Source organism: Hibiscus syriacus, unplaced genomic scaffold (assembly GCF_006381635.1).
Source record: "Hibiscus syriacus cultivar Baekdansim isolate YM2019G1 unplaced genomic scaffold, ASM638163v2 tig00110813_pilon, whole genome shotgun sequence".
In the NCBI taxonomy this organism is placed as follows: Eukaryota; Viridiplantae; Streptophyta; class Magnoliopsida; order Malvales; family Malvaceae; genus Hibiscus; species Hibiscus syriacus.
The window spans coordinates 266,847-281,819 of record NW_024062871.1 but is presented as its reverse complement, the minus strand read 5'-3'; the positions used below and the strand labels follow the sequence as shown (position 1 = coordinate 281,819).

The following is a 14,973-nucleotide window of genomic DNA, read 5'->3' as shown; positions in this document are numbered from 1 at the left end:
GTAATATATATGATTATAAATATTAAAATACTTAAATGGTAGAATATATAGATCATCTACAGAGTTATGACGTGGCATCTTGAGATTTTATAAATGAATTCTTTAATATGTGCTTTTATAAAACATTGTCTAGGAAAATATCATATTAGATCTATTCTGAATATTATTAACATATTAATCATTACTAGAATCTATATAAAAATACTATTGTAAATAAAAACTTAATTTAATTTAAATAAAAATATTTTAGTAAAAGATTTGCATTAGTTTCCTACAATCATCTCAAATTATTGGATACGCTTTGATTTTCATCGGAAATAAGAAAAGAAAAAAGCTAAAACCTAACCGGGTGGAGCTCATGAAATCGAAAGAGCCACATAACATCATGATTAATTGAGCATGCAAACATAATTGCGTATCTAAACCCTTTAACCATTAATCCTGTGGGTTTGGGAATTGAGATTAGATATGATTAAGCAAATCCCATTTAAAAAACGTTGTAAACAGATCCTCTTTAATTACTCCTCCAGTTTAAAGACATTTTATTTGAGGCATCATCTTAACATGTTAACTTCTTCACATCACTCTTCTCTTCACCGCGTGTTTTTCACGTTGAGATTAGACACCAACACAGCAACCCTACGAAATCGGGAAATTCTCGTGCAGCAGTCTAATATACGGTTTAAGAAATGTGTTACCCGTTTTGTTATTATTGAGCGTTTTACCGGATTTGGTAATATATTCAGTAGAAAAAATAATGTTTTAGGTAGCGTTTATAAGATATATTATCAAACTCGGTAAAATGCTCACTAATATTTTGGGTAGAAATAATAATATTTTCGATAATTTTTTACCGGTTTTATTAAAAAAATAATAAAATCGATAACGTATTTTTTTAACCATATATTAAGGCCATCGTACAGTAGAAATATTAGTAGCAACAACTAAGAAAAATCAGACAAAAAAATATTGCAACGCTTTGTGTGTTTGGCTAACTGCAGTTTTTTTTTGGGGGGGGGGGCTTTCGTCGGCCTGGAGGGTATCTTTTGGAAAGCGGTGGTCGTCCCGTTTGTCGTAAGACCCTCGCCAATCTCAAGACGATCTTATTCTTTTATCTCCCGTTGTGTTTTTGACAGTTTTCTTTAATCTTTTGATCATAATTTTGATTTTTTATTGTTCGGGATTTAGCATGATGAATGTCAGGTCATTTCTGATTTGTTTTTAACGTATTGTTTAAAAAAAAATTCACATTTTTTTTCATTTAAATGTATTGCCTATTTTTCTAGTTTGAGTACCCATACACAATTTTTTTACTAAAAGAGTTTCTTTCATTTTTTTTAAAGATAATAGAAATTAATTATACTTAAAAAATTTAAAATTTTCTTAACACCATAAAAATAATAAGCTTTCATTAGCTTTTTACAAAATCACCTCGATGGTACTTCTAATAATGCTCACACAATTGAATCACTGATTCCCTTCCATAATCAGAATTAGAAAAAAAAAACAATGCACGTTTTACAGAACAATCCATTGAAGTATGTCTATCAAATACCTTGTCTTAGAGGTTCGACTAGAGAAGTTTTGGATTCAGGGGAGGACAAAAATTTTATATAAAAGAAGATAAATTTATAAAATTTTAGAAGAAATAAAATAAATTTTTTAATATTTTAAAATGACGAAAATAAATTATTAATAAAAAATACATAAAAATATTTAAAATCTTACGGGTCCCTATCAGTGTATCCCTGGTTCTGATGGTCCTTAAGAATTGTACAGCCTTTTTGAAGATAAAAGCAGATAAGAGGATTCTAGAACTTTCTTAAACTCAATTTATAATATCTTCAAAATTTATTCAATGGTTTTCTGATTAATGCGAATACGTAAATATATATATATATATGTATTTAATATGAATTATTTGTATATTAAAATTTATAAAATAAATGAGTTATGAGATGAAATTTGTGATTAGAGCGTGGACGTGAGACGTGGAGATCGGAGCGTGGAAAGGGAAAGGAAAACTATTCCATTTTCCTTGGGAGGGTGGCATTGACAGTAGAGATACGGTTACGGACAGAAGTTTTGATGGATTGCGTATGAGAGTAATAGGGGGCCTCGTGATCGGAGAAGGCAGATCCATGGAAGACTGTTCCCTCTAGTCACGTGGGCTCTTTTGACTACCCATGACCAACCCTTCGCTTTGTTACGAGCGCCCTTTTCTCACTAGTATCTCTTAAAATCATATCCAAAATATTATATTACATTTTATAAATATCCATAAACTCAGTTGTCCACCATCATTTGATCAGTTCTTGTTGTTGATTTCTTTATAATATTCAGATTTTGAGATTTATTTTTTTATTAATCTCTAATTTAGTCACTTTATTCTATAAATCAATATTCACTTTACAACATTAACATGTATTTCTTTTAAAAAAATTATTTATCGCGTTCACATATTAGTTATTTATTTTATTTTCTAAAAATTTAACTAAATAATTAATAGTTCAAACTATTTAAATTTTATATATTATTATAAAAATAAATTATTAAATTTAAATTTAAATTAGGTAAAAGATATGTCGATAATCATTTTCATCCGAGACTATATATTATTATTATTATTATTATTATATTACAATTATTATTATTATTATTATTATTATTATATATTTATTATTACAAAAATTACAACACGAAGACCCATTTTATAAAATTAACCTGATTCAGGATCAGACCCGATTCAGGCCCAAGAAGCCCAAAACCCGATTAGGGTTTTCACTTGTAAATTTCGGCCACCACCCGGCCAGTGGTCGGATTTCTTCTGGGGAGGAAGTTTAGAGAGAAGGAAGAGAGAGTTCTCACATTAGAGAGAACAAAAAAATGAAAAATGAGGAGATGAAGGTCATTTTTAGCCATTTAAGGGTATTTATGCTCTCACCACGAGATGGTCCACTCCGACGTTGTCACGACGCTGTCGCCTCCAACAGAAGGATCAAGAAGAAGTGCGGATAGCCGCACACTTCATCATCTATATGGTGAGTCACCATCGTAGATCCAGTTACTCACCGAACGAACAGTATTTTGAGGGATATAAAAAGCCTTATTTCCCTACAAAAAAGGAGAACACGTAACGCAGACCTCAAGTTTATCTTTTTAATTAAAATTCATATTTTATTAAAATGATAAATTTATTTTTTGGTGTCCAATCACACCCTAATCAAATATTGGTGGCGACTCTTCAAACCATACGTTTTATTTTGAAAAGGAATTCCAAATTTTTCGAAACGATTTTTTTTTTAAAAATCACATTCACTTTTCACAAAAAGGATAATTAAATATTGGTGTGAATTTTAAAATCTCATCCGGGTAAAAGCCCGTTTCGACAATATCAAAACAAAAAAATGACCTTTTAAGTGTTAAAAAATTAACAAACACTTCCAGCTTCGAAGAGTGGCCTTTTGCCTTCACACTGATTGATACCGACTGTCCTACTTATTATTTACATTTTCCTCCACATATTTATAAAGTAGTCAGGTAGTATAGTATATAATATGATGACAAACGAATATAATTTTGTGGATTTTGTATCGTATTCGTTTTAATTGGAGTGAGGATGGGTATAACTTTAGTGGATAGTGGGCGAGTGTGAATTTAGAAAGTGGTATCCGTCGTGGGTAGTAGGCGGGTGATGGGTTTGAGACCTTACTCGCCCCGCATCCGCCCGCCCTGCATCCGCATGCCCCACATCCGCCTGCCTACTAAATACCTATTAAATTTTAGATCATTATGAATTTAAGTATAATTTTAGAGATTAATTTATAAGTCTTAATATTGTATAAGATATAACTTATAATTTAACCAAATATTAGGTATAATTTTATAGATTAATATTATGCTTCTTAATGGACATGTTTATTTTATGTTTGTTGTTTATGTATAATTTAAGGATGCTGTCAGGCGGGTTTAGTCGGGTACATCTTCAGTTGGATAGTGGGCTGCGTGAGCGGGTGTGGATTTAAATTTTTTTACCTACAATGAGTGATGGACGTGTGATAAATTTAAAAATATTAAATATATATAGAGATAGAAGAGATGGTATCCACACTCAACCCTTCCGTTTGTCATCTCTAGTATATAACCACATATACATATTTACATATAGATAGGTTTTTTTTTTAATCTGGCATAACATGCAACCTGGGTCCCCCACTGTCTATTATCTTTATTTTCTCGCTTGCTATATATACGTATGTACATCTCTCCATTTGCAATTCACGACAACGTGGACTGCAGATGCTGACTGCTATTTTCGCTATTTTATTAGCTTATAAACCTACCAGACAATACCTCTTCTCAGTCTTATAAGTTTTCATTCAAAGACTATATTATTGCCTCGGTTGATACTATTTGGCTCCTTCTCCCCTGTCATCGCCTTTTAACTATAAACTCACCATCCCCATCTTCACTTTCAATATCCCTCTTCTTTCTTTTTCCTCTTCATCGTCTGCAAATCCTTTGTTTCTTCATATTCCCATTCGATACTTTTTTTTAATATATATATATATATATATAGTGCTGATATTGAGGTGAAAGGGTTGTATAGATCATAGAGAAAAAATGATGCACAGGTGCAGTAGCTCTCAAGGAAACATGGTTAGACCGTGTTCATGTGGCTTGTTCCATGGCCAAAACAACTCCTTCTCGATGCTGTTTTCCATGCCGAACCACAAATCTTACGACGTAACGGGTAACTCTTTCACGTCCTCTTCATCTTCTTCGGTTGATTGCACTCTCTCCTTGGGAACCCCTTCGACTCGTCTCTGTGAAGACGACGATAGGCGTTCACGCCACGACCGCCGCTCCGGTAATTCATGCATGTCGAACTTGTTGCAGAACAAGAACACGCACGGTTATTCACAGCAAACGACGAAAGCTAGCCGTGGAAGCAACGGGAATAGCGGTGGCAGCTCGGGCAATGATCCTCTCCTCGCCCGTCGTTGTGCTAACTGTGACACAACTTCTACACCGCTTTGGAGGAATGGTCCAAGAGGTCCAAAGGTATTCAAGTTTACAAATTTCAATGATTCCTTCCATTATATCGTTTCTGTTGTCTTAGATTTTCGTTTTCTGTCGTTGTTGTTTAATATTACAGTCACTTTGCAATGCCTGTGGAATTCGATTCAAAAAGGAAGAAAGGAGATCATTAGCAGCAAATGCTCCAATGGTGGAACAGCAATATCACGGACACAACAACGATTCATGGGCTTCAATGCAATGTTTCTCATCGACGGTAAATGAAATCAAGTTCATCGAAGATGGCGATCCCTTCCTTTCTTGGAGACTCAACATCACTGATAGGCCAACAAGCTTTGTTCATGACTTTACAAGATGAAAAAAAGAAAAGGAAAGAAAATTCTCCTCGCCATTGACGGTCAAGATCATGTAACAATGACCTAAAGGTATCACAATGTCGATGTTGATGGTGATTTTGTTTTACGATGGGGAGAGTGAGATATGGTCTTCGTTTCGACTAATCAAAATTCTATTTTCTTTCTTTTAGTTTGTTTGCTTTGTTTGTCTTAGGTACTTTTTTTTAGTTTTCCTTTAATTTCTTTCATTTTCAGTTTTCTATAAAAACCTTTCTGTTTCAAGAGACTTTCACTTTTCCCCTAGTCCCCTCCAGTTCTATCAGATATCATGATTAAGATGACGATGATGATGATCAGCAGCTCAGCACCGTTAGATTTGAATACTGATTTCCCTGATGCAATGTAATAGATATACGACGTGTAGTTAGCTTACATATGCAAAAGAAAAAGGTAGTAGTACTTTTTTTCGTGTTATATGAACTGAAGTTTTCATTACATGAAGAACATAAAATTTCTGTTCATCACGTGAAGCTGCTACTTCTTGATTTTCTCTGAATTTGACAAGTGAAAGAGAAAGTTAAGAGAGAGAAAAAAAAAAGAGATTTCACTTCATTGTCCTTAGAATGATTACGTCTGATGCTTGTGTGGGTGATGGATAAATCGGATCAGCCAATTGCTTTGTGTTTAACAATTTGTGATTGTTCTGAGTCGGAGAGGATACTGTTCGGTACAGTCGCATAGTAATGCAATTTGTCGTATTAGGTTTTTTGGGGTTTGCCGGTTTGGCCTTTCCCTAAACCAAAACTGGTACTGATATGGTCATATTCTTGAAATCTTGACCGTCAATTTGGCCTCTAATGCTGATGCACCTTGGGCACTCCAAAATGCAGACCCTTTTTTTTGAGGGTAAACTACTTATTTGATACCTTATCAATTCTCGTATTTTTATTCTGATAACTTAATTATTTTTTTCTAATAAAATCATACATTACATTTTTTTCTATTTTAGTATGACTTAACGAAAATTGTGACATAGTATGATATAATAATAGTTTTAATCCTCAAAACTTATACACTCTATCAATTTTTTCATAGTTTGAAATAATTCAATAAATCTTTAATATTTAACTTTTATTAACTTTTTTCATATTATTTAAAATAATTTAATACTTGATAAATTTAACCTCTCGGAGAAAATATATGAAAATACAAAGAGGGAGGCCAGTAGGAGTCAAACATGTATATTAATTTTTTTTAAAATATTTTATTGAAATAAATTATAATTGATAAGATTTTAAAGAAAATATGAAACGAGTTAAAAGAAATCGAATTTGAAACCTAAAATATAAACTAACACTTAATTACTACATCATGTTGAATATTTGTTTTATGATTAAAAAATAATATTTAATTTAAACTATACTTATATAATTTTTTACTTTTAAACGAATTATAAAAATATCTTAATAAATAATAAAGAAAAATAATAAAAATAAAAATAAAATCGTCGTATTTTATATTCAACATTAAACCATTCTTTGTTAAAAGAAATTTTATAAATATGAGAATCTTATTTTTTTATTAATCATATAACAAATATTTAATTTGTAGTGATAAGAGTTAGACTGTTTGGAGGCCAAATTGGTATATGGACTAACTAATTAATATGAATTAATTCAATATTAATTAGTTGATGTTCAAGAACCCAAGACTACGAACACTTAACCCACCCCCAGTCCAACACAACTGTTTGTAGCTAAAAGCCCAAACTCAGTTCTCCAATTAAACCTTAAACAAGTTTCAACCATAAACAATCCTCCGCCGCAAACCACCGTCAAAAAGCTTCGTGAAAACCACTTAACGTTCTCCATAATCCATTCTGGTCACGCAGTTACACATTTACAAATTATGCTGCTCAATGTGACTCAAAAACACATTTTCTTTAATCATTTATTTCCGAAATTTTTATACAATCTTTACAAATTACTAATTCATTAAATATTTAACACTTGAAATTATTTTAGATACATTTTAATTTATATCCTAATTCAATTCACATTAAACACAGATGAATTAAATATTTAAATCTTATTTTAATTTAATTATATATTGATTCTGACATAATTGTAATTTATTTTTTTATTTAATTTAATATTACTAAAATAAATATTTTAAATTACGAATTTTATTATTGATAATATAGTTGAAGAATTTCAATGAACAAAAATCATATTTTATTTGATATGTATAATTTCAAGAATTGCCATCACGTCCATGGTAAATCCTTATAAATTTGTGAAGCAGACATAACAACACCTTTTCATATTGGGTAATCTATGTCAAATATCACTCATCTTTATATTTGGGATCGAAAATGCCTGACGTTCAATATTGCCAATTTTAGCACGAACGTTTATGTTTCACTGTAATTTTGCCACTCCGCCGTTAATCCGTTAACGGGACGATGGCATGACAATTTTATTCCGTGACGGCGATGACATGACACCCTATCAAAACAACGTCGTTTTGACGAACCGTTTTGATGCTCAAGACGGCGTCGTTTTGTTGATGAAATTTTATTTTTACTAGAAAACACTAAACACAACGAAATTTACCATTTCACAACTACTGAAACAAAATAGAAAGAAAAGAAGTCTCCCCTGGTGTTTATCTGCTGAAATTTTCACTTTGCAAGCCAACACTCATCGTATTGTTGTTCCTCCACCATCGTTATCGGATAATCATTCGACGCCGAATTCTCACATCTCCAAGACACACCTTCAGACAAACTCGGTGACAACCAGTAGTTGCTTAAACTGTCACTCAAAACCGCCGGCGATAACGATGAAGACGCAAAACGGTTCACTTACCTTAACTTCGGGGAGGGAGCAGCAGCAGGGCTATTGGAGTTGACCTTCTTGGATTTCTTTTTAGCTCTCTCTCTTTTCAGCTTTTCATAAATGGCTTGAATCTTAGAATCCACTGCGTTCTTCAGCGTATTCAACCGAGCGTCCCTAACCACATAAGCTTTTAAGCAGCTTTTCAAAACCAGTTTACTTGGATCTTGAGGTTTTGAAAATTCAACCTCACGTATTCCCTCTAAGCTTAACCAGCACAATCGTACACATAAGCGGTGGCTTCAGCTGTTTCTTAAGTCCCTACCCACACCCACATTCTGTTCTGCATGAGTCTAATCTGTTGGCTGAACTTTGAAATTCGACACCCATTTCCCCCACAGTCTTTCCTCACCCTCTGTATGATTCTTCTTTTGAGGAGTCGAGTAGTTGCTCATCGACACCGGAGAAGGAAAAGGAAAAGGAAGCGAGTTGCAGGAAAAGGAATTGTTTAGTTTGTTCTGTTGGCTGAACTTTGAAACAGGTCTCGCTGGCGGAGATAGATGAAGAGCCTAATGGCTCGGTGGTGATGGTCGTGGATGGTGCGCAATGAGAGAAGATTGAATCTAGATAAGAAGGGTGACGGTGGTAGTAATGAACATTTATAATAGTTTTGTCAAGATTATACCAAGTTTTTATGTTAGGGGTGGTTGGGTATTTAGTTTTGTATTTTAAAGGTCTACGGTTCGAATCCATGAAAAACATTTTTTCATCAACAAAACGACGTCGTTTTGAGCTTTTTGAGCATCAAAACGATCGTGCCAAACGACGTCGTTTTGATGAGGGTGCCATGTCATCGAGTTATAGAATAAATTGCCATGTCATCCTGTTAATGGATTAACGACGGAGTGGCAAAATTGCAGTGACATAAACGTCCGTGCTAAAATTAGCAAAATTGAAACGTCAGTGGCATTTTGATCCGAGCATAAAGATGAGTGGTATTTGACATAGATTACCCTTCATTATTTTATTTTGCACTTTACATGTCTATCAAACGTTGTAATTTACTTTCTTGACAGCCTCATTCTTAATAATCACATTCAGTCGGAATATTAACATGAGAAATTACCAAAGATCATCTAGTGAACTAATGATATTACAGGCTTCCTAAAGGATTACGAGGAAATTGAAAAAAATTGTTAGACAGTTTATTTGGGGTTCGAGTAATGAGATATGGAATTCTCGTGAAATGAGAAAGCCAAAAGAATAGTGGAGGCAGGATATGCACGCTTTGCATTGTCAGATAGGGCCTTCTTGATGAAGGTCAGATTTCAGTTGATCCCAAGACCGAAGAAGCTGTGGGTTCAAGTTATCCGTTCTAAGTGGAAGGATCCTTACCCCTTTACCTTAAGTCATGGTAATGGTTTTTGTCTACGGAGAAGTCTCGCTGTATTTGGAATGAGTTTAATGAAAGCATATCCTGGAACATTGTAATGGGAAGGGAATGTATTTTTGGTACGATCATTGGTTCAATGAAGAGGAGGCTAGTATTCTCTTACACAAGATCAAGTTCGCCGACTCCAACCCGCTGTTTGCGATATGTGTCTCCTTCGGATCTGGGATTGCGGTAAGCTTTCGGCTGTCCTTCCCGAACGCATATTGCAACGTTTTGCGACGGTGCACATCCCAAGCTAACTTGGGACCCGATTCACCTGGCTGGCGTCAGGAGACTGATGGGAGATTTATAACCAAATCAGCGTATAAAGCTCTCCTGTAAAACGAGGTTGAGGACAAATGGACATTCGGATAAACTGGAAGTGGATTTGGAGGCTTTAAATTCAGGGTGTTTCTGTGGTTGGCGATACAAGATCGTCTACTCACGAATGTGGAGCAGCGTTCAAGACGTCATCTGTCGAACACAGATGGTTGCCTCCAAGGATGCAAACCATGTCTTGTGCTGTTGTAAAATGTATTTCCTTTTGGTCAAAGGTGATCCCCCGGAGAGATTGGGCGAGTTCCTCTCACTACCTTATGAGGTTTGGTTTAAGAAGAATCTAAATCCAACAGGTATATTCTATCGCGCCAATGAAGAGTGGGCTATTCCCTTTGCTTATTGTTGGGAACTTTGGAAGCACCGTTGCAGTGTGATTTTCAATCCTGATAATGTACATAGAGAGGATTTCGTTTTACATTGTAATCGGTTATTTGAAGAATTTGTGTTAGCCAAGCCCCTAATTGCAGGTTCTAATTCTTCTTTGGCTACCACTCCTTTAGCGTGGTTACGACCCTCTAATGGCTGGATCAAGGCTAATTCGGATGGTGTAGTGAGGTCTAATGATAATACAACAGTTGCAGGTGGTCTATTAAGGAACTCTAAGGAAGATTGGATTTTCGAAAGATGTTCTGTCCTCGTGGCTGAATTCTGGATTATTCATGATGCTATAACACATACGTGGAGGTTAGGATCCTGGAATGTGATTTTAGAAACAGGTAGCCTTGAGGTGACAAGAATCTGAAACTGAGGCTCTAGTAGGGAGTGTTTTGGTAACTATAATATGTGAAATCCGTGACCGTACTTGGACTACTGAAATACGACATATCCGTCATGAGCAGAACGCTGCCGCATATCGCTTGGTTGCTTTGTCTCGTGGTGCTCCCATTGGTGTAGACGTTTTCATCGAATCTCCACTGGTTTTTTTTTAATATTTTGTAGAAGAATTTACATGATTCTAGTTGATTAATAGATTTTCTATATTAGCAAAAAAAAAAAACGTATGTAACTAAAGGAAGTATTAATAGTTTGATGTGATTAAATAAACTTTTAACAAATTAATGAATATGTTAATAATCTCTACAGCAGATGATTAAAAATTCTTAGCTTATATTTTCTCTCTTATAGATTGTGGGTTCAATATTCATTAGGAGTAAAATTCTTTTTTTTTTCTAAGTAATAATTATTTAAAAAATAAATAAATTAATTAATACATTTTTGTCACAAATTAATAACAGCCAAATTGATATCCGCATAGATTTATCGAATGATTGTATTTTACGGTCGACAAAACGAATGATTATCTTTGAAGAAGATGTTCTTTTTTACTTTCGGAAGCTGCACACGCATGCTTTTATATTCCTTTGAGAGAAGCATTTTGTTTCATAAATTTGATCACCTCTGAGCGGCTGCATGCCTGAGATTTGGCTTTTAGTATTTAAACTTCTTTTTTTTTTAAATCATACATAATGTTTAGTTTAGATTTTATTTTGGTAGTCACCATTAAAATTTTAATGGTGATGTGTAATCATAAAGTATTGTTATGTAATCATTGAAAAAATAAAAAAAAATGGCACGTCAACATTTATGTTAATTTTTTAATGGTGTGGTATTAAATTACAATTTAAACTAAAAATTAAGTATGATTTTAAAAAAATTAAAATTTGGGTACCAAAATGAAACAAAAATAATAGTTTGGGCACTAAATCTGTAGTTTACCCTATTATTTAATTAATGTCAAAGTTTAAGGGAGAACTGGAAAAGAATATAATTTTTTATTCTTGGATTAATTATACTTATCTGAAACATTTCTCTTAAATTTAAGTAGCTGAATCGATTGAATTTAGTTTAAATTCATTAAAAAAAATATTTTTAAAGAAACTAATAAGTACTCTCCAACCTACTTTGAGTCCAATTATTGAAAAAGATGAAACAAATTCATGCACACTTTAGATATCTTAATTTAAGTTTTGCACGGCAAAAATAGAGAGAAGTGACGAGAATAAAATAGTTGTTAACAATGATTAATGTAGAAATATATGTTAGTTAGTAAATAGTACTGACATGAAACAATGACATTAGTATTTTATTATAATAAAAAAATGGAACGATTAATGTCATCATATTATTTGCATTATTCATACTATCAAATACTTATAAATTGCAATTTGGATTAACAAGCTGAGCAAAACACGCCAAGAATCATTTTGGAGTTTTGTCAAATATGTAATCTTACCACCCTCCATTATTATGATTAGATAATTGGTTCGATTCCATTTGAAGACGATTCTATCAAGGGATTAAAATGGTTGAATTATAATTATTATTTTATCAATGATGTTAACAAAAATGAAAACCATAAAAATAATAGTCATATATTAGTACAAAAGTTATAACTCATTATAAATTATGAAATTTAATTTATGGATAAGACTTTTATGTCTTTGTTATTTATTTAAATTTTATTTTTTTTAAAGAATTAAGATATTTTTATAAAAGAGTTATTCTAGATTGTTGATATATATTTCTTAATACGGTATAAAATTAATTTTATGAAATAAATATGAAATTAATTCATATTTCTTATTATGAATAAGAGATCTCTTATTTTTATGACAATTTTCAATAACAAAAATTAATTTATTCTTAATATGGTATAAAAAGTTCATATCATGTCTCTATCACACGTTTGAACATTGTAAGACTTATCAAGTAGTACTTTTTGGGACAAACTTATCAAGTCTTACTTAAAGAAGGTGAAAATGGTAATATTACTTTAATATACAAAAATAATGATATAAAGGGTAGTATTCCTTTCAATCAATACTTTAAAAATTTATTGATATGACTTATCTCGATGTAAAAGATTTCTTGATTCCAAAAAAATCAAGAAGTTTAATAATTTATATTATGATGTTATGGTACTTGTTCATTTGTTATTCATGTTTATGTGGTTTCACCGTTTAAGTTTGCTTTAAGTATATATACTTTTTTATTTTATTTCTTGATTTTATAAATTCTTTTTATAAAAGCATGTAAAAGAAAACAAAAATTTGTTTTTAGGAAAGTTATATTTTTTTCATTTTTATTCTAATGATTTATCATTTATTTTAAAATTTAAAATTTAAAGATTTTAAATTTTTTAATATTTTAAGATTTCCCTTTATGAGTTTTATATTCTTTTATAGTTATAATATGTGGCACGTTTTAGTCGGATCAAGTAATTTTCAATAAAAAATAACAAATAAAATAACAGTAACATGAGATTGTAAAATAATATATATAAGATTGGTTCATAAAATGTAAGATATATTTGAAAATAAGATTATTGGAATTTATTATTTGACATATTTATTAGGAATGTTTAAAGTTGGGTATACGGACTACCCGCCTGTTTAGCCCACGATTTTTGAATGCGCGGGCTTAAATGGAACGGTTTAAAAAGCACGCAATCATAAACGGTCTTGAATTCTAAGGCATGCGGCCCGTACCATTTAACCCGCGGGCTAACGGGATTACCCGTGACCCATTAAATAACAAAAATTTTAAATGCTTTAAATGCAATAAAAAATAATGTTTAACTTGCTACACCTTTAAAATGATCCAACAACTTGGAAAGTCCATTACACTATTAAGTCTCAATAAGTCTCAAGATAAACAAGTAAATAAATAACACCATAACATCGTTAAGTCTCAATAAGTCTAAAATAAAAAAACACCATAACACTAATAATACGTTCATTAAGTCTAAATAAAATCAACATCAATAATATTCAAAGTTTTTTGAATCCTTGGATGTAGTTGAATCTTCCATTTTTCCAATCACCGGAGACTTGTCCACTTCATCTACAATATAAGAAAAATCATAATATATTAGATAGTTTAAATTTTGATATCAAAAGTAAATTATAAAGAAACAATTTTACTAAACATTAAGAATTGCAATATTTACCTTAAACCTCAAATCCTAACAACCAATTTTTGGTACATATCAAAGATGGGCCATTTTTTTTGGAAGGAGACAACTTCGGTATTTGTTGAGAACACGAGAGCAAATGTTGAATGCCGATTCTGATACAACAATTGTAATTTGAATGCTCAAAATGTCACATGCCATAAATGCTATAATTTTATGTATGTTTTTTTATCAATGCCTCAAATTTTATATATTATTTGCATATTATGTTACTTTACCTTTTTAATTTAATTATTATATTATACATGGTTAATACTTTGATTTTTTTCCTGTTTTTTAATGTATGTATATAGTGTTTCTTATGATTAATTATTGGAGTATAATAAACGTTTTATGGCTTATTTATATATATTGATGGTATTAATTATAAATGGTAAATACGTATATAAAACGATGGAAACTTTTTTGTTTATGTTATCATATTGTGTTACCATAAGTATAATTAATACGTTCGAACTTCAAAATTGGATATAATCAAATTAAAACGTGAATTGGGCTTCAGATTTCAGTGCATATAAAACGTGAATTGGGCTATGGCTAAAATGCACATAAAACGTGAATTTGGCTAAATGTGAATTGTCTTCCGTAAAACATAAAATAAATTGGAAAAAATAATTAAATTAGGCAGGCTACTTGCGGAGCCCGCGAGTATACCCATTAAACCCACGGGTTTAACGGTCCGGGCTAATAAACCCGCAATTTAAATGAGCTTTAATTTTTTAGATCCAAAGCCCACACGGGCCACGGGTTATACGGGTAGCCCAAGGGCCTTAGCCCATATACCCAGCTCTAGGATTGTTGTACTATCTTGTTTTATTTATTTGATATGAATGCAAGATTAAATGTTTGTTTGAGGAATGTAAATATGAGTAATGTATTTTACCAAATTATCCTAGAGAAATATTTTTTTATTAACAAGTTAAGCTCTCAAAATAAAATAAAAATATTTACATAATATATATTTCTAAAATTTTACACAAATAATTTAATCTATATTTTTGCCATTATTTCTAATTT

At 31.9% G+C, this 14,973-nt stretch overlaps 1 protein-coding gene across 1 annotated transcript; it reads left to right on the top strand.

Annotated features, from left to right (window-relative positions):
- Nucleotides 1-4,613: 4,613 nt before the first annotated feature.
- LOC120141727 (GATA transcription factor 18-like) lies at nucleotides 4,614-5,581 on the top strand. Its single transcript, XM_039156522.1, has 2 exons — nucleotides 4,614-5,064; nucleotides 5,159-5,581. The coding sequence occupies exons 1-2, from the start codon at nucleotides 4,624-4,626 to the stop codon at nucleotides 5,396-5,398; spliced, it is 681 nt and encodes a 226-aa protein (XP_039012453.1). The 5' UTR covers nucleotides 4,614-4,623; the 3' UTR covers nucleotides 5,399-5,581.
- Nucleotides 5,582-14,973: the final 9,392 nt, after the last annotated feature.